This window comes from Pseudorasbora parva, chromosome 2 (genome assembly GCF_024679245.1).
Source record: "Pseudorasbora parva isolate DD20220531a chromosome 2, ASM2467924v1, whole genome shotgun sequence".
NCBI lineage: Eukaryota > Metazoa > Chordata > Actinopteri > Cypriniformes > Gobionidae > Pseudorasbora > Pseudorasbora parva.
The window spans coordinates 49,389,624-49,416,915 of NC_090173.1; the positions used below are offsets into that span (position 1 = coordinate 49,389,624).

At 42.3% G+C, this 27,292-nt stretch overlaps 1 protein-coding gene across 1 annotated transcript in view; it reads left to right on the forward strand.

Annotated features, from left to right (window-relative positions):
* The window catches only part of LOC137046040 (retinoic acid-induced protein 1), a 127,877-nt gene that overhangs the window by 91,716 nt on the left and 8,869 nt on the right, over nt 1-27,292 (forward strand). The window contains exons 2-4 of the mRNA XM_067423096.1: nt 19,406-25,138; nt 26,321-26,414; nt 27,152-27,201. Of these exons, the coding sequence (XP_067279197.1) occupies nt 19,424-25,138; nt 26,321-26,414; nt 27,152-27,201 (5,859 nt within the window). The 5' untranslated portion in view covers nt 19,406-19,423. The remainder of the gene's footprint in view (nt 1-19,405; nt 25,139-26,320; nt 26,415-27,151; nt 27,202-27,292) is intronic.

Sequence of the window (27,292 nt, forward strand, 5' to 3'; positions counted from 1 at the left end):
GTTGTGCACGTGTGTTTGTGTGTTTACGCGTGGTTTGTGTAGACAGTAAGCGGACTAAAAGCAGTCTCACTCACCCTTCTAACGTTGGGACTTGGGACTGCTCCATCCTTCAGCATTAGGCGATTGGGAAAATTCGGCGTCGAGCTGGGCCTTGTGAAACAGTCGGCACCGAAATGCAGCGAACAGATATAAACATTCGCGCAACTCAGTTGCTGATCCGGAAAAGCAAATTACATCCACTGTTGCCTTAACGCGGGGTTTTTGGCGAATCTGTGCAGGACTGTCTTGGTCTGGCAACCAAAAACCCACTTTTTTGGTGACATTGTTATGTGCTATGTGTAATTGTCACCTGTCCAGCATCCTACAAGCTTTGATGGGCGTAGGCTGTTGCTTTCGCTCTCTCCCTCGCTCTCTCTCACGCGCTTCCGGTAGAATTGTCCGTAAGGCCCATACAAGGAAATTCCGCCCCCACTAACGTCAATGGGGACGCATGATCTCAAAAAACTTGCCGAAACTTATGACTAACCGGAAGTAGTATTTTTGACAAAGAAATACTCCCATCAAACGTCCACCTTAACTTTTGAAACTTTGTCTATGTTTAGTATGGGATTCCAAGTCTTTAACAGTGTAAAAAGATCAGTATGCATGAAACAGCATTTCACCCCCCCTTTAAAGGTAGGGTAGGCAATTTTCTGAGAGGCTACCAATAGCAAGCTTTGAAAGCATGAGATCCCAGCCTCACTTCAGAGCGTCTCTGAAGCTACGCCTCTTTCAAAACACATGAATATGTACAGCAGGGAGCAAAATAAAAAAAGTGCCACAAGAGACGGCATTAAACTACTTCATGTCTCAAAGCACATAACATTACAATAATAATGAGCGTAAATGAAAGAGCACTGACCTGCTGCTGATTCATTTTGGCACTGATAGTGTTGCTATTGAAGCACATAAATTCCATCACAAACCACTCCAAGTATCACATCACAGGTTTCCGTCTCTTTAAAATTATAGTAGTTATTGTGTGAAATCAGCATAAGCTGGTTGTTTTAGTCATGGAGGAACTGTTAAAGTGGCTGTTGTTTATTTGTGTCACTCGGTGGTGACATCTGTCTAACTCTGGGTGTGACCGTGATAGGTTGCCACCTGTGCAATAAGTCCATTCACGAAATTTCCTCACAACTAAATATTCTACAGTCAACTGTTAATGGTATTCTAACAAAGTGGAAGCAATTGGGAGCAACAGTGCAATGCAAAGTGTCAGATGCAGTTGTGTAAAGCACGCCAACACTGGACTCTAGAGCAGTGGAGACGTGTTCTGGAGTGACGAATCACGCTTCTCTGTCTGGCAATTCAATGGAAGAGTCTGGGTTTGGTGGTTGCCAGGTAAACAGTACCTGCCTGAATGCATTGTGCCAACTGTAATGTTTGGTGGAAGGAGGATTATGGTGTGGTTGATTTTCAGGGTTTGGGCTTTGCCCCTTATTTCCAGTGAACGTAACTCTTAATTTTTTCAGCATACAAAGACTTTTGGACAATTTTATGATCCTAACTTTGTCGTTTGGGGATGGCCCCTTCCTGTTTCAACATGACAAAGCAATGTCCATAAAACGGCTGAGAGAGTTTGGTGTGGAGAAACTTGACTGACCTCAACCAGACAGAACACCCAGGCCTTCTCGTCCATGTGTTCTCGTCCACGTCCAAATGTGCTTCTAGAAGAATGGTCAATAACTGCCATAAACGCACTCCTAAACCTTGTGGAAAGCCTTCCCAGAAGAGTTGAAGTTTTTACAGCTGTGGGGGGTGGGCCAACTCCATACGGAACCCTACGGATTAAGAATGGGATGTCAATAAATTCATGTGCATGTGTCCAAACGTCCCAAAACGTTTGGCAATATACAGTATAGTGTATAAATTAATTTAGACCAGTCATTTAATTTAGACCAGCATTTGCTATCAGGATGTAAAGAGACTTTTAACCAACAAAATAAAAAATGTTTGTTGGACAAATCACCTACCCTGGCTTTAATATATATATATATATATATATATAGGTCCTAATAAAAAAAATAGCATATTGTGATAAAGTTCATTATTTTCCACAATGTAATGATAAAAAATTAACTTTCATATATTTTAGATTCATTGCACACCAACTGAAATATTTCAGGTCTTTTATTGTTTTAATACTGATGATTTTGGCATACAGCTCATGAAATTATTATTTTTTGCATAATTTATCCGATCAATAAAAGAAAGTGTTTTTAATACAAAAAAAGTCAACCTTCAAATAATTATGTTCAGTTATGCACTCAATACTTGGTGGGGAATCCTTTTGCAGAAATGACTGCTTCAGTGCGGCGTGGCATGGAGGCGATCAGCCTGTGGCTCTGCTGAGGTGTTATGAGGCCCAGGATGCTTCGATAGCGGCCTTAAGCTCATCCAGAGTGTTGGGTCTTGCGTCTCTCAACTTTCTCTTCACAATATCCCACAGATTCTCTATGGGCTTCAGGTCAGGAGAGTTGGCAGGCCAATTGAGCACAGTAATACCATGGTCAGTAAACCATTTACCAGTGGTTTTGGCACTCTGAGCAGGTGCCAGGTCGTGCTGAAAAACCCAAATCTTCATCTCCATAAAGCTTTTCAGCAGATGGAAGCATGAAGTGCTCCAAAATCTCCTGATAGCTAGCTGCATTGACCCTGCCCTTGATAAAACACAGTGGACCAACACCAGCAGCTGACATGGCACCCCAGACCATCACTGACTGTGGGTACTTGACACTGGACTTCAGGCATTTTGGCATTTCCTTCTCCCCAGTCTTCCTCCAGACTCTAGCACCTTGATTTCCGAATGACATGCAAAATTTGCTTTCATCCAAAAAAAGTACTTTGGACCACTGAGTAACAGTCCAGTGCTGCTTCTCTGTAGCCCAAAAGTGGCTTGACCTGGGGAATGCGGCACCTGTAGCCCATTTCCTGCACACGCCTGTGCACGGTGGCTCTGGATGTTTCTACTCCAGACTCAGTCCACTGCTTCCGCAGGTCCCCCAAGGTCTGGAATCGGTCCTTCTCCACAATCTTCCTCAGGGTCTGGTCACCTCTTCTCGTTGTGCAGCGTTTTTTGCCACACTTTTTCCTTCCCACAGACTTCCCACTGAGGTGCCTTGATACAGCACTCTGGGAACAGCCTATTCGTTCAGAAATGTCTTTCTGTGTCTTACCCTCTCGCTTGAGGGTGTCAATGATGGCCTTCTGGACAGCAGTCAGGTCGGCAGTCTTACCCATGATTGCGGTTTTGAGTAATGAACCAGGCTGGGAGTTTTTAAAAGCCTCAGGAATCTTTTGCAGGTGTTTAGAGTTAATTAGTTGATTCAGATGATTAGGTTAATAGCTCGTTTAGAGAACCTTTTCATGATATGCTAATTTTTTGAGATTTTGGGAATTTGGGGTTTTCATGAGCTGTGTGCCAAAATCATCAGTATTAAAACAATAAAAGACCTGAAATATTTCAGTTGGAGTGCAATGAATGTAAAATATAAGTAACATTTGTATCATTACATTATGGAAAATAATGAACTTTATCACAATATGCATTTTTTTTTTTTTTTAGAACGACCTGTATACGGTATCCATAAAACCTTTTCATTTTTAAGAACATGAAAAGAGCTTAGAAGTATAAACAAACAGTAAGAATCGCAGACATGTGCATCCGAAATCGTATACTATCAGATTAGGTACTACACTTGATGAGGAACAAACTGCACTAGAGTTCAATATAGTGTGAATGTGTGTAGTATGAATGAAATCCATGCTATATATGCTTTGTGTTGTCCTTGTCATGTGATCTGTGGTGTCACTTCCGTTGTACATTATCACTCAATTATAAAATGAACAGTTTCAGTCATGGCTTCAGATTGGTCTAAATATATGATGCAAAGCATCCATTCACTGGTATTGTTTACTTAACTATGTATTCTAGCAAATGAATGGCACTTTATTAAATTAAATAAGGCAGTAAGGCACTCAAGACTGTGCTGTATTGTGCATTATCCCCAGTGCTTAATTTGAAAATACTGAAACCAGAACAGCGACTGGTTAATGGATCAAGCAGGTTTGAGGGGGCGATAAATGCAGCAGGTGTGGTTGGGAGAGGAGGGAGTGTGTTAACTTCTAATCAGCGCTACGAGCAAGCATCCTAATATTCCCACCTATCCCACTATAATCTAACAAGCTGATAGAACCGTAGCTGATTCACTGCAAGCAGTGCGACGTCAGGCTCTCATACACAGCTTTATTCATTACGATGGAAAGGATTACGTTTGCATTGCAATGCCCACTTGTTGTAGATAGAATATAAAAGGTGCTTTGATTGCATTTGCCACAGTAGTGGCCAGTGGCCTATTAATTTGCATTAGCATAGATGAATATGTAAATAAGATGATTCTGCAAGCAAGGGTCATTAAATCTCCTTTGTGGCTTTATATACACTAGTGAAAAATACTCTTAAGACATCCTCAAATAACAGCGTTCGTATGCATATGCCAAGATGTGGCACAGACAAAACATTTGACTTAAGCGTGATGTAGCGGAAATTGCGACAGATGTTCGCTTAAGAGTGTGACGTACATGTGATATGCAGTGGATTGTCGAAAGGAAAAAAAAAATGTAGGGCGAGGTCTTGGTTCAACCGATAGATGTCCGGCGTACATCACCGAACAGTAGTCTGTCGTTTTACCGATGTTATTTTTTAATTAAAATTACAAGATGAATCGTGCACAGTAAGATCAATAATACGCAGAAAAATATGCTGACTGCATCGTTGCTTTTTGATTTACGCGTTTAAGGAGATATTATATCGACAATACAAGTCTTAGCGTCAATTTATGAGGGTGGGGATCCACTAGAGCATGTATCTGACTTGTTCTGGCACAAATGAAAGCCTTGGTTGTGCCTTACAACACCCCATAGCTGTGACTATGCACAGTATCGCGCAGCCTCTCATGGCGCATTTAAATCCAAATTGTGCACAATATATCAAAGCACGTTTATGTGTGATTGTAAGGGCGCTGTGTTTATATCCACGGCTTTTCGTACAGACCAGCGTGTATGTCTGAGCTGGGGGAGGGGACACATCCCTGCTGTAGGTATTGTGGCCGCGTCTGTAGGGGAGACTTGAGGCTTCAGAGCGAATCGATGCGTTTGAACTGAGGGATTGCAGCGGAGAGCCGCCATGGCAGCGCATAGCCAGCTGGAGCACACACCACGCACACATGCATGCTGTCAGCCTGCCGCTCCCTCTCTCCCTTCACTGTCACCACCTTTCTTTCATGCAGACAAGACTGAGAAAGAGAGAATTTTAATGGAGGTCTCATCTGAGCTCTCTGAGGTGTTAGCTATGGTCAGGGAGATAGACGGGGAGAGGAGGCTCCTATGACAATTGATGAAAAGGCTTCTCTCTTTTCCGATCTATTCTCAATGGAGGAATGCATATCTCTTGCACACAAGTCCTTTCTTTCACCTCATATGTATGCAAATCAAGCATCCTATGCAAATGGCACAGGCAGGCGGGGAGGGGGGCTTTCAAACCTGCTGTGCCTCCAGCTTCCAATCAGTTATTCATGACGCACGCGGCGGAGTGCACCTGAATCCACGGGTGAATGGAAACCCTGCTGCAGTTCCGCGGTCGGCGCCACGCCGCTCACCTCGTCGCACCGGCGATGATCGGCGTAGCTGCTGCCAGTCTTTGCATTAGTTGCTGGCATCTGCATCTGCTCCACGCCCCACAGCGGCACCATTGTCACACCGCAGCCCTGAACTTCCTGTGCGTTATGTTAAGCTGCTTTCTCGGGCACGGCTGTTTGCGCCTTCTGGTGAGAGACTTAGCAGGCCGACGGCATCATTTGCTTTCACGCTTCAGAGCCACAACTCCCCCCACCCACCACCACCACCACCACCACCACCACCACCACCACTCTCTCTCTCTCTCTCTCTCTCTCTCTCTCTCTCTCTCTCTCTCTCTCTCTCTCTCTCTCTCTCTCTCTCTCTCTCTCACATATGTGAGGATGGGGATCTTGTGAAGGAGAGGCAGTGTTCTCCAGCCTCAAAGCTCTAAGCTGTCAGAGAAGCTGTGTGTGCAGGCGAGTGCCGATGCCGTTAAGAGACCTTCATCTGAGCTGTATTCACAAGACCACATTTGCATTGACCGCTGGATCCGAATACACATATTTGTGTTGCGAATTAAAAGCCTAGCTCACAAAAAAACAAATTCTGTCATAATTTCCTTGTGTCGTTCCAAACCTGCAAGTCTCGCAAAAGGAGACAATTTAAAGAATGTTCACGCTGCTCTTTTCCAATGAAAGCGTACAACCTGAAAGTAAGGTTAGTTATAACAAATAGTTGGCATTTGAGCAACATGAACATTTTTACCCTCCTTTTGTGTCTTCTATTCTAACCCGTCTCGTTTTTGTTCCTTGGACAAACGAATGTCGTACTGTGTGGGTTTTGAATGAAATGAGGGTAAATGATGACAAAAATGGTCATTTCCGAGTGCAAAATTCCTGTAACCGTTCAAGGCTCCAAAACGTGCATCATGAAAGTCACACATAAATAATACTATGAAGAGAGTTACTGAATGTTGCTTGGGGTAAAAATACTTTCAGATTGATGGAACTTCTCCAAGGAGACAGCTGTGCTGATCTACTGGTTAAAACAGCAGTGCGTCAGGAGCCTGTAAGGCGTACACTGAGCCGCTGAGTTAATATCCTAAAACAACCTGTCATGCACCACACACACACATTTATCACCCAGAGCTCATGTATGTGCAGAGAGAGCCCTAAAACAAACCCCTCCCCTGAACACAAACATGCACGCAAACACACTTAGCCGCTATTCGTATTTGGTCAGGTTCACAAAAACTACTGTGGAATCTACAAAGCAGCCAGACTAAGGCCTGAAACATACTTCATTCAAGTATGCAAATTTGATATTTTTATATACTTTGTTGCATTCCAGAATGTGTCAGAGCACAATTTCTAAAACGCAAGAAGCCGTTGCAGTCTCAGCACTGCCATAGGGGGCACTGTAGCAACAGTTTGAAGAGAGTAAACGTTAAAGCTGCTGTCCGTAACTTTTTTTGTGTTTAAGATTTACAAAAATTCTATTAGGAGAATGTACAACATGAATCCATTTTCCTAACCGTATTTTTGTCTTACCCTGAATAATTATGGTACACTTATAATAAGTGTTTGGGACTATTTCAGGCCACAGCGGAGGAGCACAATCCCTGTGTGACTTGCCACAGACATAAACAGAGAGAAGTAGCTCTGGCTGCAGTGTTCTTCCGCAAGACACATGCAGTTCTGTTTGCAGCTTGTTATTGCTAGGTACCTGAATAGGGTGGCCATTTCCGTAACACCAAAAAGGAGGACACTTTGCGGCATTTAGTGAGGCAAGAATAACTGCATAGGACTCTGGTTTGCTCGCAATACAATACACTTTTGTCCATCATATCGATGGTATCATTATACAGTGATTCTGAAATAGCCTACTCTATTCATTGCAAATTTGATCTATGATATATCTCGCTGTAGGCCCATGTGTAACAGAAGAGGCAAACAAGTGTTAGTTCATAGTGTTTGTATTTATTGAAGACACTGTGATGAACCTGTCTTGCAAAGTGCACAGTGCTTGAAAACATAACATTTATGAACTTCTGGAAATAAAATAAATACATGAATAAACAAATAATCTGGCACAGCACCAGAAAAATTGCACAGCGCATTGTGCAAAATCTATGAAAAGCATCTCTATTGCTTTTTGATATAAATTTGAGCTCTTTTGTCCATTCCGGATTAAATGAGGTCTGATGTTTCGGCATATTAATGTTATAATTTGATGTAGTTTTTACGTTTTACTCTAGTTACCTCAGAATAGACTCAGCGATTTACTGCAGAACAAGTACTGAACACATTCAAATATCAATGTCACTGTCACTTGATGTTGGATTTGGTGAAGAAATTGTCAGCAATAAAATATTGATTTTGGAGAATATTTAGTTTAGAGAATATGTGTGAGATCGCGAATATGAGACAGATGCTGAATGTACTGGCAAATGAGCTCTGAAGAGGACAGTGATGATGGGATAACACTTGGGATGAAACTGAACCCTCCCAAGCTCCAAAATTTAAAGAAATATGCTTTATTTTATTCTTCTGTAATTGTTACTCTAATATCAGGAGAGTTTTATATTATCGTGACAGGTCTAACATCTATCCGTTTTAGATGTTTTTACCTGTTGGCAAACAAACACTTTTAAAATGATAACCAGTAGATGGCTGCAGAGGACCACTCAATAGCGCATTTGCTATAGTTATTTTTACAGATTATTAAATGACTATTATAGCAAACTTTAGTACTTTTATTGTTCCAAAGTATGATGGCAAGTACATGAAAATTCCCGAAGTCTCATGCCATTTAGATGAAGGGAACATTAAACTACACGCAAAACTTTAAACCACACGCCGCACAGTGAATCTCATTTAGATCATACCTAAGCTTTTGTTATATGATGAGCAGATTTTCCAGTGTGTAGGTCTCAGCCAGTTAACCTACGCTAAACAAATACTCTTGTTTTTGAAGGCAGCATCGACTAACCTCACACGATCAAACGGCTGTGTTTTACACGCATGGAAATCTGTATCGCACGCGTACCACTGCAGCAAATGTATTAATCCCACAGAAGGATGAAAAAAATAGCATGCTCCTACCAAAGACCCACTCTTTGAATAGGTCTTAAAACGCTTGAAGTTTTAATAGGCTACACCTACTGTTCTTATGTCAAATCAATGACATTAATTCTTAATACAGATCACCGGTCGTGCACACACGCATTTATACACAGGAAATTTGAAGATGTTTATGAGATCTGTTGGTGAAAGAGAGAGGATACGGGCACAAGGACTGCGTTAAAAGGGGATAGAGGGTGGCAGAATGAGATGGGCAGATGAGAGACAGAGAACTGGAGTGCTATTGTGTAGACTTCACCCAGGTGCAGGGCAGATTCAGTCAGACAGGAGCCACAGCTGACTGCTCCATTTTCCAAGCAGCATGGACACCACTGTCCTCTATCCACTTAAAAAAGGAGAGAGAGAAAGAGACATTTTCCCAGCAGGAGGACATGACCTTCAGTCTATCCCCTGCATCCAGTGCCTTTAGCTCATAGTCCAAAAAAAAAAACACACAGCCCTCTTTAAACCATGGCTCTTCGCTCAATTACGTTGCAGGTAATTTGTGTGGTATTGGGAATTAAAGTTTAATTAGGGCGACTGGAGTAATTTGGGCCTGGGTTTAATATAATCACGGTAAACTGGCTGCTTGTGAAGTGCCCTGATGTCAGGCTGAGGTAAATGGGATCCAATGCTGCTTTTCATCAACAAAGAACAAAGAACCCCGTCTCCCACAGCCCTCTGCTGGCTTGGCTGAGATCCACCGGCACATTTTCACTCACCCATCCCTGTCCACACTCCCCCACCACACATACACACTCACAGCCCCCTAGCAAACAGCGGCGCAGACGGTTTGGACAGACAGGGACGGCAAGAGAAAAGGAAAACAACAGAATGAAAAAGAGTGTGAAATAAATATGCCAAAGCCAGCACGTCCCTTTGTCTTAGACCTCATTCGCAAAGCCATGGACTCTCTGAGCATCAGAGAAAGCATTTCTGACAGAGCAATCGAATCTGTGGACACTTTTCAAAGAGAAAATCCTCTCCTCCACCACCCACCCCAAGCTCGGCAGGATAGAACGGCTTGTACGCTCTGTCAAAGAGCATGTTGTTGCGTGGATGTGTGCATTTGCGTTCGGAAGGAAGTAAACACAGAGGCGTGTGGAGGCGGTCGGCATTAGGGTCTAAAAGCAGCCAAACAATAGATCCCAAACAGGATTCTAGAAGACATTGTGAGCCTCGTCCCAGAGTCAATTAGATTCCACTAGATGAGGATGCCAAAAAGAAAAGGGGGGAGGGAAATCAATGACAATACCGCCTGGCAATAACGATCTCCATTCCATCTTCAACCATCCATCCATTCCTTCCTTCCTTGTCTTCCATCTCATTCCCGCTTTGCCTGCAGTCTACCCCTTCACCCTGCTCTGATTTCATCCTTACTGTCAGTGGATTGCTGAATGAGAGGCTTTTAGTGTCAGCCCATCTGGATTTTCAGAGCTAGAAAATTCCCCTGCTCATTCCTCAGGTAACAGGATGGTGGTTGATAAGGCAGAGATTTGGGATGACATACATGGAGCATCAACATCAAGGGCACCTTCCAAGAATCGCCCGAGGATCTGTTGCAAAATAAAAAAGACCCCAGCTTGCACACCTCCTCTACCCTCAAAATTTGCCACGTATACTTCAATTTGTTTTTCACCCATTTTCTCCTTTAATTGTATTACAACGTCCTTTATTTTACATCCTCTACGTGGCAACCTTGAATTCCAGCCAGTTCCATCACTCATCCTGCATTTACAGCAACCTAAGAGTCAGAGCTAAGTGAGAGTCCATGTCAGCTGTCATTGCTGGAGCAGTGAGCGACTCTGTCTGATGGTTCTCTCTCTGAGGGGTGTGAGCCGAAATGAAGATGTGCTATGCAAAATAGATCAAATTGGCACAATCTTGTGGCCAAGCTTCAGATAAGTGCAGATCTGTTGCTCAGACAGAGTGCCATGACTATAATGTGTCTTTACACTAAAACTTACACTTACACATGTCTGACGATCATGGCAGGGAGGTAAACAGGGTGCTGATAGCAAAATTGTAGAAAGCTGCACCATTTAAATGCGGAAAAAAATAAATGCGATGGAGTAACACATAAAAAGGGCTGAGGTGTGAGTTGCCAGCCTAAACAGTCTATTTAGGGACCATATCTAAATTTATCATTTGGGCACATCATTGGCATGGTCACTGATTTTGTCAAGTAATGCATTGTGGTGTGACAAGCAGCGGGGCGAGGGAACGCGAGAGCGGGCCGGTGATGAGTGTTGATGAGTGCCAGCTGCATGGCACACCGGTCTCGTCTTGCGGCCATGTGACGGGAGCATAAAAGGAGGAGCAAGGGCTGCGGAAGACGAGAGAGGTCCAGGCCTGGACTTTACGTTATGTTTTGTTGTGTGTTTGTGGGCAGTCGTCCGTGAGGGGCTGCCCGCGGTTTACTTTCGTTTTGTTTATTTATTTGGAATTAAAGTTGTTGAACGTTCGCCGGTTCCCGCCTCCTTCCTTCTCATCTACAAACCTTATTACATTGGTGCCGAAACCCGGGAAGAAGGAGGGACGCGCTGTCGGAGAGCCCTCGCTGCTGAGGGGGATCGCGGTGCTGAGGAGTTCGGGCAGCGCGGATGAGGAAAGGCCGCGAGTGGCTGCCCGAGGCGGTGGTGCTGGAGCGAGTGAAGACCCGGGGGGAGGGGGAGTAGAGCGCAGGCGATAGGGGTATGTGGTGTGACAAGCAGCGGGGCGAGGGACCGCGAGAGCGGGCTGGTGATGAGTGTTGATGAGTGCCAGCTTCATGGCACAGCGGTCTCGTCTCGCGACAATGTGACGGGAGCATAAAAGGAGGAGCAAGGGCTGCGGAAGACGAGAGAGGACCAGGCTTGGACTTTACATTATGTTTTGTTATGTGTTTGTGGGCAGTCGTCCGTGAGGGGCTGCCCGCGGTTTACTTTCGTTTTGTTTATTTATTTGGAATTAAAGTTGTTGAACGTTTGCCGGTTCCCGCCTCCTTCCTTCCCATCTACAAACCTTATTACATGCATGTTCCTGGATCATCCTATTTTGTTAATCCTAGATCAACATTTCTTTTTGAAAATTTAGCCCTAACCTAATCCCAACGCCTAAACCTAACCACAGAGGGAATAATGGGTGAATAACACTGCTGTAGAATCACCTAAGCATGGTTGTAAGCCTAAACTAAACCTAAACTTGTGTAAACTTGTCCCTCGTATCTGATCGGTCGATTGGAATGATATTCCAGGATTAGTCTCAGCCTCAGACATCACATTGGCTGAACGTCTGATGCATATGGCACACTCAACTGGAAACACTACAGGAGTTTCAAGTCAGCGTCTGGTTGCTTGGATTCTACAGGATGTCCGCGGGACGTGTGTGTTGCATTCTTTAACGGTCCCGCCTGGAAACAAATGCTGCGACTTCAACTCCCTTGTGGAAGAAGAACATGTCGTGTTTACAACTGACAATGAACGCTTACCAGGATGAACTAAACACTGGGTTTTCAAAAATATGTGAAGTTTGTGGCTCAGTTGTTGCACAACATTCTTGAACGAATCATTTATAGATACACATCGGTCTGTTATTGTAGAAATATCCACTTTACATTTTTACGCCCCTGAACATGACGCGGAACAGACCAAACTGTAACTGGCTGTGTTACATGTGTAGCCAAACGTCCTCTTGGGCGGTCCTTGGCCAATTAAACCTGTGAAAGAGTCCAGACCTTCTGCCGTCCGGCTGAAGGTCTGGCTACGCGAGACTATTCCAGGATTAACAAAGATGTTGTATCCAGTAACATGTCACACTTGGTGAAAATCACATTCATCTCATATAGTTCCAGAGAAAGTTCTATAGCTACCAAAATGGCATTTTTCATCATAAAATGTATTTTAACATCCGGTCAGCAAAGTAGTGAGTTGTCTATAGTATTCATAGCCTCATGCACAATATTTTAGAATCAAAATGTGCACAGAGTGAGCTGAGCTAAGTAGCAGCCTTCTAGACATCATTTTTTGGAGTCACAGAAACACTGAGCTCCAATATGTTTTTGGGTAGGCAGCTGACTGGGTTTTGAACCATGGTCTTTGCCTGTCACCTGAATGCAACAACACACAGCATCGTCTCAAGGTCACTGCCAGCGTGTCCTCCGCTTCAGGGTAGAAAGGTTAATCTGTAGTTAAGGTGGAGCCAAAATTGGACCGAGCAGGGGTGTGAGGTGCAGAGATATGAAACAGAAAGAAAAGATGTGTGAGAGAGAGAGATATCGGTAGCGTGAGTGACACTGCGACCGCTTCGCATCATCAATTAGCCGAGCTGAAGAGGCACAGAGCAGGAACAAGCGCAAAGTGGCGTGCCTCACAGGGAGAAATAAATGACTCTGCCCTTATTGAGCGCAGCAAGGCATATAGCATTTCAGGCCAGTAATGTCATTGTGCCTTTGTACCAGCATTATTGATGAAGTCTGTCTCAAAGAAAATAATCCCTCGGCACGCCAGCATTTGAGACTTCTCATTCCGTCTGAAAGATCAATGTAAGCGATCTTCGGGTCGGAAAATGTACCGGGAGAACGAAACGCAGCGAGCGTGAGTGCGGGCCGGGGTGTTGAGAGCGTGGCCACGTTGGAGCGCTGCAGCAGAGAGAGGCTGAGATCAAAGCCAAGCGTTGCTTCAATGGAGCGCAGCACAGGGAGACTAGAGCGCAGCGGTCTCACCTTCCGCAAAGCCTCCCTCTCTCTACATCTGCTGCATCTCACCCCTCTGCTCTGCTAAAGCCCTCTCCCGCACACACGCGGACCTGCCGAAGAATATCAATCAGCCCCGCAGCCCAATTTATAGCAGCTCTATCTTTTAAATGTAGAGTCGCAATTCCCTAGACACTATGTGCCTGCATGGTTATAAGCTCTATCTGTCGTTCTCTTCATCTGAAAATTTGTGCGCCATCAGCAGTCGGCTCAGTATGTTCCTTTGGTCTGCCACAAAGAAGCTTAAAGCCTATCGTGCTGGTGCAAACATGCACTTTAATCTTATTTAGGTTTTATGTGGGCATTAGGGCTCTCGGAAGGTAGCTTTAGACCTGATTTACCTGTGCAACCAAACACACACACACACACCACACATTTTTCGCTTAGTATCACACGCTCTAATGCACGGGCTAAAAATCGATCACATGCCTTACCCAGCACCCAGCTCTCATAACAGACCCCTGAGGTGTGATGCTTTGGGCACCGCTGGCACAGATGAAACTGGCACCAGGCACCTCACTGCAGGGAGGGCAGGTTTGCTTTTTCACTCCTCTTAGCGTCACCATGCCAACGGCGGCAGGTTTCAGCATTTAAAGGGCACTCTCTGCAGCCTCCTAATTGAAGAAGCAGCAAATAGTATTCGGGAGAGGGGAGGGGAGGGGGAGGGGGGTAGTTGAGTGTAATTCTAAGCTAATTGGGGGATTTGTGTCTTCTGTGCAAGTCATTCGAAAGCATTGCTTGCTCCTGCAGCCAGACGCAGCCATTATCACATTGTTGATATTATGACTCATGATTTTTGAATGATGAGGCTTTTCAACGGCATTTGAATTATGTGGGACAACTCTGAGAATATCTTACGTAATAATTTTATCATATAAGATTTATAAGCAAAAAAAAAAAAAAAAATTAGGAAAAAAAGTCTTTTTTTTCAGTGTTTACTGACACAAATAGAGGTAATAAATGCTATGCAGCCCCATACACAACAAACTGTGATGCACTGTGTATTCTGACACCTTTCTTTTAGAACCAGCATTAACTTCTTGAGTAATTTGAGTTTCAGTAGCTTGTTTGTTTTGATCGGACCATATGGATCAGCCTTTGCTCCCCACGTGCAGCAAAGAGCCTCATGACTGTCACCGGTTCACCACCGTTCCTTCCTTGGAGCACTTTTGATAGATACTAGCCAATGCAGACTGGGAACACCCCACAAGAGCTGCAGTTTTTGAGATGCTCTGACCCAGTGGTCTAGCCATTAGAATTTGGCCCATGTCAAACTTGCTCAAATCCTTACACTGTAAAAAAAATTGTTAGTTTTTGTTGGTTTAACTTAAAAAAGTAAGTAACCTAGTTGCCTTAAAATTTTGAGTTTATTGAAATTAAAAATTTGAGTTGATACAATGAAGGACATTCGTTTAATAAATAGAAACTCAAAATAATATTGTATCTGAACCACATAAAAAATGTGATAAATCATGAAAATAATAATAATAATAATAATATATTTTATTTGTAAAGCCCTTTTCATAGTTAAAAACAATCCCAAAGTGCTACACATAAAAAAATAAAAAATAAAAAAAAAAAAATAAAAAAAAATGAATTAGCAAAAAGTAAAAAATGCTTGTTTAAAAAGAAAGGTTTTTAGTTCTTTCTTAAAAGAGTCTATGGCTTGAGGAGCCCTTAGGTTTTCTGGAAGGGAATTCCAAAGACGCGGTGCGGCTGAGCAGAAGGCTCGATCCCCCATTGTAAAATAAAATAGCACTGTTTGGCATGTTTCACTGCATCATCAGAAATAAAACACACACAATTACCCAATATGTAAAATCTTTTAATAATATTTTAATAAAGGTTGTCGAATCTCAAAAAAATATTCATTGTATTAACTCAAAAATTTTATTTCAATGAACTCAAGGTTTTAAGGCAACCAGGTAACTTTTTTTCTAAATAATTTTTCCTGCTTCTAACACATCAACTGTGAGGACAAAATGTACACTTGCTGCCTAATATATCCCACTCACTAACAGGTGCCGTGATGAAGAGATAATCAGTGTTATTCATTTCATCTGTCATAATGTTATGCCTTATAGGTGTATATATACTGGTCAAAAGTTTGGAAAGAAGTCTGCTCATCAAGCCTTCATTTGTCTAATAAAAATATGGTAACATTGTAAAATATTATGATTTAAAATAATGGTTTTCGGTTTTAATATACTTTAAAATATAATGTATTGATATGATCAAAAGCATCAGCATTCAGCATCATTACTCCAGTCAGTTACATGATCCTTCAGAAATCTCTCTATGATGATTTGATACTCAGTTATTATCAGTGTTGTAAACTTGAAGCTTAATGTTTTTTTTGGAACCTGTGATACTTTTTTCAGGATTCATTGATGAATAAAAAGTTTAAAAGAACAGCATTTATTCAAAATATAAATCTTTTCTAACAATATACATCTTTACTATATCTTTTTCTCTATTTAACACAACCTTAGAAATCAAACTTTTGAACAGTAGTGTATATTCTTTGCTGTTCTTTTTTTTAAAAAAATTGGTCATCAAAAAATATCTATAAAAAGGAATTAAGCAAACCGTTTCCAACATTGATAATAAATCATTGAAATTTGATATCAGAATCATATCAAACGTTCTGAAGGATCATGTGACACTGAAGACTGGAGTAAGGATGCTGTAAAATCAGCTTTGATCACAGGAAAAAATCATATTTTAAAGTGTATTAAAATAGAAATCCATTATATTAATTTCTGTATTTTGATTAAATAATCGCAGGCTTGATGAGCATAATTCTTTCAAAAACATTAAAAATAGAACTGTTTCCAGTTAAAGATTCATTTTTCCAAAAAGATGACATCATCGTGTGATTTTAATTGTTGGATGCAGTTGAGAAGGACCTCCGAGGTGGGACAGGCCAAAAATCTCCTTTTTGACTTTTGATGGATTTAAAATTAGCTATTTTTATCCTGTGTTCATGTTATGACATTGTCATAGTTTTTACAACAAATAATTTGCTATATTGTGGAGATGGAAATGCTTACAGCAAATTATACATGGGACATTTGAACTTAATTGGAAAATACATTTTTAATTAAGAACTACCGGTATAATAATGTCGTCTTTACTGACTTCTGCTTTTTTCTTATTAGTTGCCCCATGTTCTGGAGGCAAATTAGTGAGCAAACCAACAAGACTTGAAATACTGTGAAGACGACCAGAATGTTCTGGACATTGCAGGTGTCCATTTGAGGACAATGCCTTTAACCCTTTATTTCCCAGAGACTGCTGTTTCTCTGTATAGCTCTATTCTTTCAAAGGTCAGTAAAAAGCTGCAGTGATGTCAATCAAAATGACATGTCAGAGAGATAGGCCTCACGCCTGGCCAAGGCAGACAGTCCAGCTGAAAGCCTCCGATCTGATTAGCATCTTTCAGTCCGGTGTGAACCATTCAAAGCAATATGAGCCATCTCTGGAAAACCAACACTCTTATATAAGAAATTTGCAACCCTAAATTAGCATGATATTTGCCTGTGATGCAGTTTGGATCCAGGTTGTGAATCACGTTTTTACTAAACAAACGCATCTAACTTGCGTATCTGTGCGCGGTTCTTGAAGAAAACTGATTAAATTTGGTCCTCAAATTCAGTTCATGTCCTTAACGGACTGCGCCTGAAATTGAATCGACCCCCCACCCTGACCTTCACTCCCACCTCCTTTCCTTCTTCCTTGGCATCTTCTTTCCTGACTCAATGTTTGCTTTGGTTGAAAGCTCCTTATGTGCAGATTGTCTTTCTTGCGCCTTGTGCCCCTCAATCTCATAACTAAGCTGTTTTATGAAGGATTCACAAAATGCCAGAGAGCTGGTTTATTGGTTTATTATTTCTCAGATCCATCAGTGTGAGAGTATTCCTTCACCTTTTCCTAAAAGAGGGAATTTGTATTTGTATAGCACTTGACTGTGCTCCAAACGATACTGCCTAACCCCTGTCTTACTGCCTCCTAATAATATTACATCACAAGTGACTGTAGTGAATGTGTAGTTTTGACAAAGTTTCCTTAGATTTCATGCAAAATACATTAAAACTCAGACTGAAAGAGTTTGTATGTATTTTAGATCACTTTAAGAGACCTTTCCAAATTCCCTATACAATCCATAGCATATGCATAATTGAGTCTGGTGACTGCCCAATGCTCGATCTGAGTGTGAGAGTGAAACAGGCCTCCAGAGAAAGAAAGTGTATTGACTGCATTTGAGGTAAACACACATGCAGATAGAACAGGGTATACTTTGTTTATACATGCAGTCACTCTGCTGTTAATGAATGATTTTGTAGTGAAAGTCTCACTGGGAATTCTGCCTTAAAGTACGTAGAAGCTCATTGAGCTCACAGCTGGCTTAAACATACCTCTCTCCCCAGTCTCTCTTTCTGCTTCAACAAGCTTCAAAAATACAACACGGAGGAGAATGACGACAAACGACGCCTACAATTCAAGTAACAGGAATAGAACTTTTACCTACGAATCTTTTAAAAGTCGTCATCAATTCACACCTACTTTGTAGCACTGTGGAAGTAAGTTTGAGACACATAGCCGTAGATTTTGACTCATTCTGGGAACGAGCCAGTCCATGCTGGTACACTCATGGTAAGTTCTACAATAAGGGTATCTTTGTCATTATTTGGTACCCCAGGAGACGAATTCTGCCCTCTCAGCAGACCTAGAAAACTCACTGTACCTTTTAGACCACGCTCTCAAAAGATCTCTAGCTGTGTCAGCAACATAGCCACACACAAGTCTTTAATCAGCTGCACACAGTGGATCTGTCATGCAATATGTTCAAGCACAATTGATCTGAATGCCAATGATTTTACAAAAATTGGAACGAATTTAATGTGGGATTACATATTAATTCACCACATAATATTGTGTAGCTGCAATAATGTGTGAAAGGGAAAGCAAGATCCAACATGTCACTTGCTCACTCTGGCCAGCTTGTACATTTCAACACATACTGTATGCATTTTTAAAAGCTTAAAGCATAGATCCCGAGTGGTCTTATTTGGGTCACTGTGTAAACAAGCAGAGCAGCAAACAAGCAAAACTGAAGCAGTAGTGGATGGTGGGGCCTCTTGGGAAGGTGCTAAGAGGGGAGCACGTTGCTCTTGGGCCTGATGGCCTCAGACAGTGCACTAGTGAGATGAATAATGTGTGTGTCTGATGGGACTGGCTGGCCATCCCTCGACAGGCCTATAGCACTGGAGTGGAGAAATAGAACAGCCTCCATCTATGCCTAAAAAACACACACATGCTACTTTAAACTCACTGCTAAGAAAAGAACATTACCAGAATATCACATTGCCAATTGTATCAGATTACTGAGCAAAGTTTATAACACTAAAAACAGAATCCTCTAATTGCACATGCATAATATTGAATACAATTTATTTTAATAAAACACATCATGAGCCAATAATAAAAAGCTTGGTTTGTTTGTATGCATGGTCCTCGTGAATATGTTTTAAAACCATCATATGTATTTGAACGAATAAAAAATAAATAAAATAAATTATAATAATAATAATAATGTAGCTGCACATATCATCACAGAAGATAAAACGATCAAAATGTGAAATAGTTAGGCTCAGATTCCTAGATTCAATATAATACAATAATGATTGATTGCAGCTGCAGTAAGGGAGAGTCAAATTTTATAGTGCTCAATGATTTAATTTTATGAATGATGTGTATATTCTAATATGATTTGTTTTAGGACAAATACATCAATTAATTCAATTTAACTGAATGAGAATGATCACTGATAAGAAAACGAAGCCACTAAGCACAGCCTCTCTCTTTCTATTTTTTCTCTGTCTTTCCACAGAGCCCCCTAGCCGAAGTCATGCAGTCCTTCAGAGAACGGAGTGGTTTCCATGGCAACCAGCACTGCTACCAGCAGGAACCCCAAGAATTATCGCGCCTTGAAAGTTATAGACATCATCACAGCCAGTCCAGACAGGGCTATGAGCCACACTCACTAGCTGCTGCAGGGATGTCAACTGCGGGAGCAGGTTCTAAGGACTGTTATGGACAGCAGACCTATCCCCTCTACACCAGCGCTACTCAGACTAAAAAACCTTATAGAGGAGCCAAAACTCCAAACCAGCACCTGCAGGCTGGCTACAGCAATCACATGGGCCCTGGATACACAGCCCAGTATATTAGTGAAGGTCACTTGCAGCAAAAATGGGATGAGTCAGCTCAGATGACCCAATTTGAACAGGACATGGTGGGACGGCTAGAGTCTGGGGTCAGTGGGTCATCCCAGTACCTAGAGCAGAACATGCTAGCCATCTCTCAAAGTCAGTGCCATCTCCCCTCCCAGTCCTCAACCTATACAAGTTCCCATCAACAGGGCCTCCCACCCAATCCAACGCCATCCCCTTTAATGTATCCACAGGGCCACCTCCATTTCCCTCAGCACTCGCAGCCCCCTTCTTCATCTTCGTCATCTTACATGGAGAAATGTAATACAATGCCACATGGTTACAAAGGCTATGGTATACCAACTAATGCACAGTATGGAAGACAACTCAGCAATCACAACAGTCTAAAGCAGAGTGGATACAGGCCTCAGAATAATTATGGTTATCAACAAACTCCCTCAAGATCTGGATTTGAACAAGGCTCCTTGCAAGGAATGCCTGGTACACAGGAGAACCTTCAGAAATTCCAGCACTACAATCAGCCCCAGCAAAACTACTGCATAACAGATATTTCTGTAAGGTCACCAGAACAATACTACCAGACCTGCAGTCCAAGTTCCAGTCATTCTCCTGCAAGGTCTGTGGGAAGATCTCCCTCATATAACTCTACACCATCTCCCTTAATGCCAAATCCTGACTCATTCCAATATGGCCAACCTCCTATCAACCCTGCAGCTTCCTCGTCCACAACTTTGCAAGACCAAAACATGCTGATGCCCCCTAACACCCATTCATCACCCAGTGTGAACCACCAGTCCCAGAGCTATTCTGGAACCATGAAAGAACGATTCTCTGAAAAACTCCTGTCCAATCCTAGTTTATGGAGCCTCAATGCCCTGACATCTCAGGTTGAAAACATCTCCAACAATGTTCAGCAGCTGCTGCTGTCAGAGGCTCTTATGGCTAGCAAAAAGACTGGCAAGCGAAACCATCCAAAAAAGGGAGAGGACTATAGAGGTCAGTTAAAAGGTATGGAAGAGTCATCTTGTTCTGAGAACCAACATGGTCCTCCTCCATCTGATGCTTATAGCACCCCGAGGTCCATGACAGCAGAACTACAGGAGGGAGGATACTCTAGCAGCACTGAGGACCAGATGGACAGGAGTTATTACTATTTTGGTCAGGAAAAAGGTCAAGCACACACCCAGACACACTCACGTCTCAGCCTTGACACAGCGTCTACTTGTTCCTTAAACTCAGCTGACGATGTATCTGTTAGGTCAGGTGACTCAGTTCGAAGTCTCCAGAGTGTAGCCTCTGAAGATAATCTCAACTGTGACCCCAGAGTACAGAGAATATTGACTGGAGAAGAGCCCAATAGCTCTCTTCATTGCATTAGAGATGAGAGGTCTCCAATCAGTGTAACAGCTCCAAGTCCTATGAAACAAGAGAGTAATTCACCACCAGACATAAAGTGTTCAGAGAGTACTCTAAAGGAAAACTTTGAGGAGTCGGCATGGACTGAGAGGATGGCTGATGAAGAAGAAATTGGACAAAGAAAGCTGTCTGCAGACCATGAGTGCAAAGGAGAGGTCACTGAAAAGCAAGAGAAGTGGCTGGAGGATGAGAAAAGTCCTTCAATTTTTCATAAAATAAATAAAGCAGTATTAGATGAAGGTTACTCCTATGAAACAGAAGCAAATATCTACCAAGGTCTAGAAAACAAATACAGTTTAGATAAAGAAAACTCAGAAGAAATTGACTGTTTTTCTGAACTTAATCACAAATGTAATGAAGGCACAGAAATAAAGTCAGAACATTTAAAATCAGAACCACAGACCAATGTTGAAATGCTTGTGAAAACATCACCCAACAATTGTGCCACTGATCTGTATTTGCCAGAGAATGAAGAAAATTCAAAGAGTGAGAATTCTATGGATAGCCTAACATGCACTGAGGGACCAGTGGACACCCTTGAGGAGCAGCCGTCTGTCCTCTCCCATAATTCCACTGAGGTGAGAGATGAAAAGGAGAATCTGACAACCTCAGAGGAGGTCATTAATAATAGAGCAAGTACATTTGAGGAGATGGGAAACATGCCGCAAGTCAACACAGAACCAGCAGAAAGCTTTGCCCAGGACGCACCACACAGGAGCTGCGAAAGGAGGTCAGCCATATGTGACATTGCAACTCAGCCTCACACTGCCAAGAGTGGCTTCTCAGCTCTCAATGAGAAAACAACACCTTTGGCTCAGGCTAGGGATCATCACATCGATCGTAGTGATGCAAAGGTACTGGAGCCTGACTCTCCTCAGTTGCCAGGCAAGTCAATACTGCACTCTGCACCATCTTGGGCAGACACCCCACCCTCTCCCAAGAAAGGGGATGAGGATATGGAACCAGGGATAAGCTGTCCAAGTGCAGTGACTCCCTCAGCCAAACCAGAGCCTTTGGCCCCATCAGCACATACGAGAATGTTTGGTAAAAAACATGCACGGGGCAGGAGGAGAATAATGCATTCAAGTGTAGGAATCAGAAGGCAGCTGAGTGTAGAAGGAGACAGTGCTCCACCCTCTGCCCAAAATCCCAGTATGCCCTCCAGCAAAAGCGCCCTTATTCCTGATCAGATGGAAACTGCTCACCAGAATATTAGCAGTCAAACACAGAAACTAGTGACAGAGAGTTTACCGTCGCGGATGTGCACTCGCTCTTATGGTTCACAAAGTAGCCCAAAGGTCTGCCCTCAAGAGAGAAGGAAACCAGGTTCAAAACCTGGTCCAAAACCAGGTTCAAAACTAGGTGTGAAGCCAGGCCCAAAACCAGGTCCAAAAGCTGGTCCAAAATCAAATATAAAACCTGGTCCAAAGCCTTGTCCAAAACCTATTTCAAAACCTGGTCCAAAATCAGGTCCTAAACATGATATTGTGCCTAATGTAAAACCTGGTCCCAAACAAAGTTTAAAAAGCACAGGGTCTACAGAAAATGCAAAGCCTGGTCCAAAACCTGGTGTAAAGTCAGGTCATAAACCTGGTCCAAAACCTGGTTCTAAACAAGGCTTAAAGCCTGTGGCTTTACCAGAAGACACACTTGTTCCAAATCCAACTCAAGCCACCACAGAGTCAAAGCCAATTGAGGGGTCAGTACCTAAAGGTCCAGGTCGACCAAGAGCAATCACCTCTAAGATAAAATCAATTAAACAAGATGAAAATATTCAGATTACAAAAGACCATACAAAGGAAACACAAGAACTTATTTTGCAAGATGTGAGCACAGCATTAACTATGGACACACGTGTTGGTGTGGTGGACACCACTAAGGATGAAATTGTGTGTTCCACTTTGGAGACGAATCTAGAAAGCAGTTGTGTAAGGTCTTTAACAAGAGATCGAAAGTCCATGGTGCTTAGATCACGAAAACAAACAAAAGAAAAGCTGACTAAGGATAAAGAGCAAGAGAGTGACAAATCAACTGAGACACCTTCAGCAATGCTCGTACACTCACAAATACAGAATGTTACTGTTGATCCATCATGTAAGACAGAATCTTCAAATCTTGAATTACCCAAGCAGAAGGGTGTCTCTAAAGATTTAGTTCAACAACCGAAAGAAGAGATAGTTTCCATCAAAAGAAAATCCAGTTTACCATCATCAGACACCAAAAAGAGGAAGAAAGGTATGCTAGAGTGTCAGGTAAAGACACAGGAGCCTCCATTAGATACAGTCACAGGAGTCTGTATTGCAAAGGGGAAGCGAAAGAGAGGACAACATTTGCAAGCAGAATCTATAAGCACCACTGTAACCACTGATAACCCTCCCACTGATGACATAAGTGACATGCCTTCTGTACCTCCTCAATGTCCCACTAAAACCAAATATTTGCCTCCCCGGAAAGGCAGGGGACTTAAATATGAGGCAATGGTTCAGAAAATCACATCCCCAGGGTCCAAAAAGCAACCTTTAAATATTCAACCAGATATTGTACCAGACGAATCAACATCAAAACCAGTGCCACAGTTATCAGAGCCGAAAGAGACAGTGAACGTCCCTGAGGTGACTCACGTGGAGGGCAAAAATACAATAAGTACACAAGAGACTCAAAACACAGGAATTCAAACTCCAAGGAAGAAGAGGAGAAAGTGGGCCACTGTAGAGAGCAGTGATGCACCAGATGTAGCTCTGGAGGCCGGTAGCCTAGTTATCAACACACCAAGGCTAGCCAAACAGAGAGCCATTAAAAACAACCACGAGATGCATCTGAAGCAGCGGAAGAGGAGAAGAAAAGGCACTGAACCACAAGAAAGCATCCCCAATGCAGAGCAACAGGAGCCTAACCAGACTCATATATTACCCCCACCTCCACCCTCCTTCTCTTTACCAGAAACAGGTGAACAGACACAGCATGAGGAGCCACCAACAGAATTAAGCTTACCACTAATAAAACCCAAACGAGGCAGACGGCCATCACTCAAAAGGAAACAGGAGGAACTCTCAAGTCAAACAGAAGATGACAATGTAAAGGAGAAAAAAAAGGCCGGCCCGAAAAAAAAGGTTCTGAATGTCCTCAAAGTTGTAGTGAAGAGACCTAAGATCAAGACACAATGCAGCAATGATCTACCCCCAACAGTGAAGGGGACACTATCAGACTTGCATCCGGCACTAGGCGATGGCAAATGTTCTTTCAGACCATACGTACACATTGACAGCTCTTTGGATCTAGCATCTCTTTGTACCATAATCAACAGGCCTGAGGAAGAGCAGATGCTCAGCCAGGCAAGAAAAAAGTGTGCAGCTAAAATGAAAAATCTAGTCACAGTTACCAAGGCAGTATCAAACTCCTCAGTAATGCTCCAGGGGCCCTTAGTTAACAAAAGCCTAATTGAAAGGTGTCTAACGTGCTGCCTATGTGGAAAGCCAGCAAATTACAGAGAGCTTGGGGACCTGTGCGGCCCCTATTATCCTGAGGACGGCATACCACGAAAAATGCTGTCTTCAACACACAGGAATGATTTCAGGCAAAACAGCAACTGTGCAAATGAGACAGAGGTCAGCTACATTGCAGAGCAAATCAACTCACAGAGTGCATGTGCGAAGGACTCCTCTCAGGATAGTGCAAATGAAGGACACAGTGGTCATCCCAGGAGAGGGAAAAGGGCAATTAGAGCATCGTTAAGAACCCGCCCCACCTTGCGGATGAGATTCAAAAGACTGCTGCTGTTGCAGAACAGACTTAGTGGAGCTTCTCCCCCTGCTGGCGAGGAGGGCAGTGGAACCACTCTGCAGAGATTGCAGATGGAGGCTGAGGCGAAAGAGCACTGGGCTCATGAAGCTTGTGCTGTCTGGACCACAGGCATAATTCTGGTAGCAGGCAAACTCTTTGGGCTGAAGGAGGCTGTTCAGAAATCTGCAAATGCAGTAAGTGTTTAATTTATATTAAACACTCTACATTAAAGGGTTAGTTCACCCAAAAATGAAATTGATGTCATTAATGTCTCACCCTAATGTCGTTCCACACCTGTAAGACCTCCGTTCATCTTCAGAACACAGTTTAAGATATTTTTATATTTAGTCCGAGAGCATATGTAAGTGTATGCACACTATACTGTCCATGTCCAGAAAGGGAATAAAAACATCATCAGTAAGTAAGTTAATTAGTCCATAAGTAGTCCATATGTGACATCAGTAAGTTAATTAGAATCTCTTGAAGCATCGAAAATAAATTTTGGTCCAAAAATAACAAAAACTACGACTTTATTCAACATTGTCTTCGCTTCCATGTTTGTTTACAAACCTCAAATGAAGATTCAAACGGTTATGAATCAGTGTATTGATTCATGATTCAGATCACGTGTCAAACTGCTGAAATCACGTGACATTGGCGATCCAAATCATGAATCAATACTCTGATTCATAACCGTTTTCATTTTTATTTGAGGACTGTCGTAATTTTCGGACCAAAATGTATTTTTGATGCTTCAAGAGATTCTAATTAACCAACTGATGTCACTTATGAACAACTTTGATGATGTTTTTATTCCCTTTCTGGACATGGACAGTATAGTGTGCATACACTTTCACGAAGGAACAGAAAATCTCTTGGACTAATATAAAATATCTTAAACTGTGTTCTGAAGATGAACAGAGGTCTTATGGGTGTGGAACGACATTAGAGTCATTAATGAGATTCATTTGGGAGAACTTACCCTTTAATAGCTTAACATATACTGTTTAGAAAAGAGACAATAGCACATCTCAGAACATGTTTGGAATAGCATATTCAGAAATAGCTATAGCATATTGTACCCCACCATGATTCAACTGGAAACAAAATCAAGTGTAATATCCATGACTTCTTTCTATACACTGATAAATGTATTCAGTGATGTAACCGGTGTTGCGGCTGAATATCGTGTAACTCCTGTAACACTGTCTAGCGTTGCAAGCTTAAATTATAATAATAATATACTTTGAGTCTAGTAGGTATACAATTATATCAATTATACTATATTATCTGTAACTTGTGGCGGCTCAGAGAGCTGTAAAGGAAAGAGACAATATTTTAGAGAGAAGCTCCTCAGGTTTTCTGTTTCATCACAGAAATGCTCCAGGTGCCAAGGTGAAGGAGCTTCCATCTGCTGCAGCTGGAAGAGCTGCACTCAGAGATACCATTATGTCTGCGCCAGAGAGACGGGTAAGAGTTCTGACATTTTGAAATGTGCTGTTTGTTTGTCTACTGTCCATCCAATGATTCCACCCTCCACTCCACATGAAGCTCTGTCTAGAAACTAAACGGGGTTTGCAAGCATATATAATAGTCCTATTTGTCTCACAAACCATACTTTAAACTATCAACTTAAGACATGACAGGAAGTTTCTGACCAACAGGTAAAAAAGAACCAATTATAGTTTTGCTGTGAAGTTTAGCTGTAAAATCTTACATTTTAAAATCTTACAATGGTGTTTACAGAATATTTTTTCTATGAGGTACTTCACTTAATTAACCTCTTTTACTTCAGGCAAAAATTATGAGATCTAGTTTACCTACTAAAATCCTTGTTACTATTTATTCCTTGGAAGCACTCGTTATAGCTTCATGGGAACTGGCTTGACTGATAATACCCTGTGTACTCTAACTCCCAGAAGTTGCATAGAATTGGAACTGGCAGTTTTCGTCAGGTTAGGTCTGGAATATATGCACCAGATGGTCCGTGAATGCTCAATGGCATGTCATCCAAGGCTGGGAGTAGATTCCCTCCATCATGCATTGCCCTCTGCCAACTAAAATTGTCATTATAGAAAGTGGTGGTTGCATTACTGGAGATGGGTCAACTCAGAAACAAAAGGCCAAGCTGACCTTGCTTTGTATTTCCAATGGCATCTAATTTATACCTTCGATTCTTTCCTTTCTTTTCTCTCTATTTTTTCCAGGCTGCATGTTTCAAGAAGAGACCTTCTCTATTAGGTGTCCGAAACACAAGGTAAGCAGGTGAATTGGTTTTGCACACAGCAAAGGACATCTCTGATCTAAAAGACACCCCCATTGTACCATGAACTTCAGTGTCCTTGTAA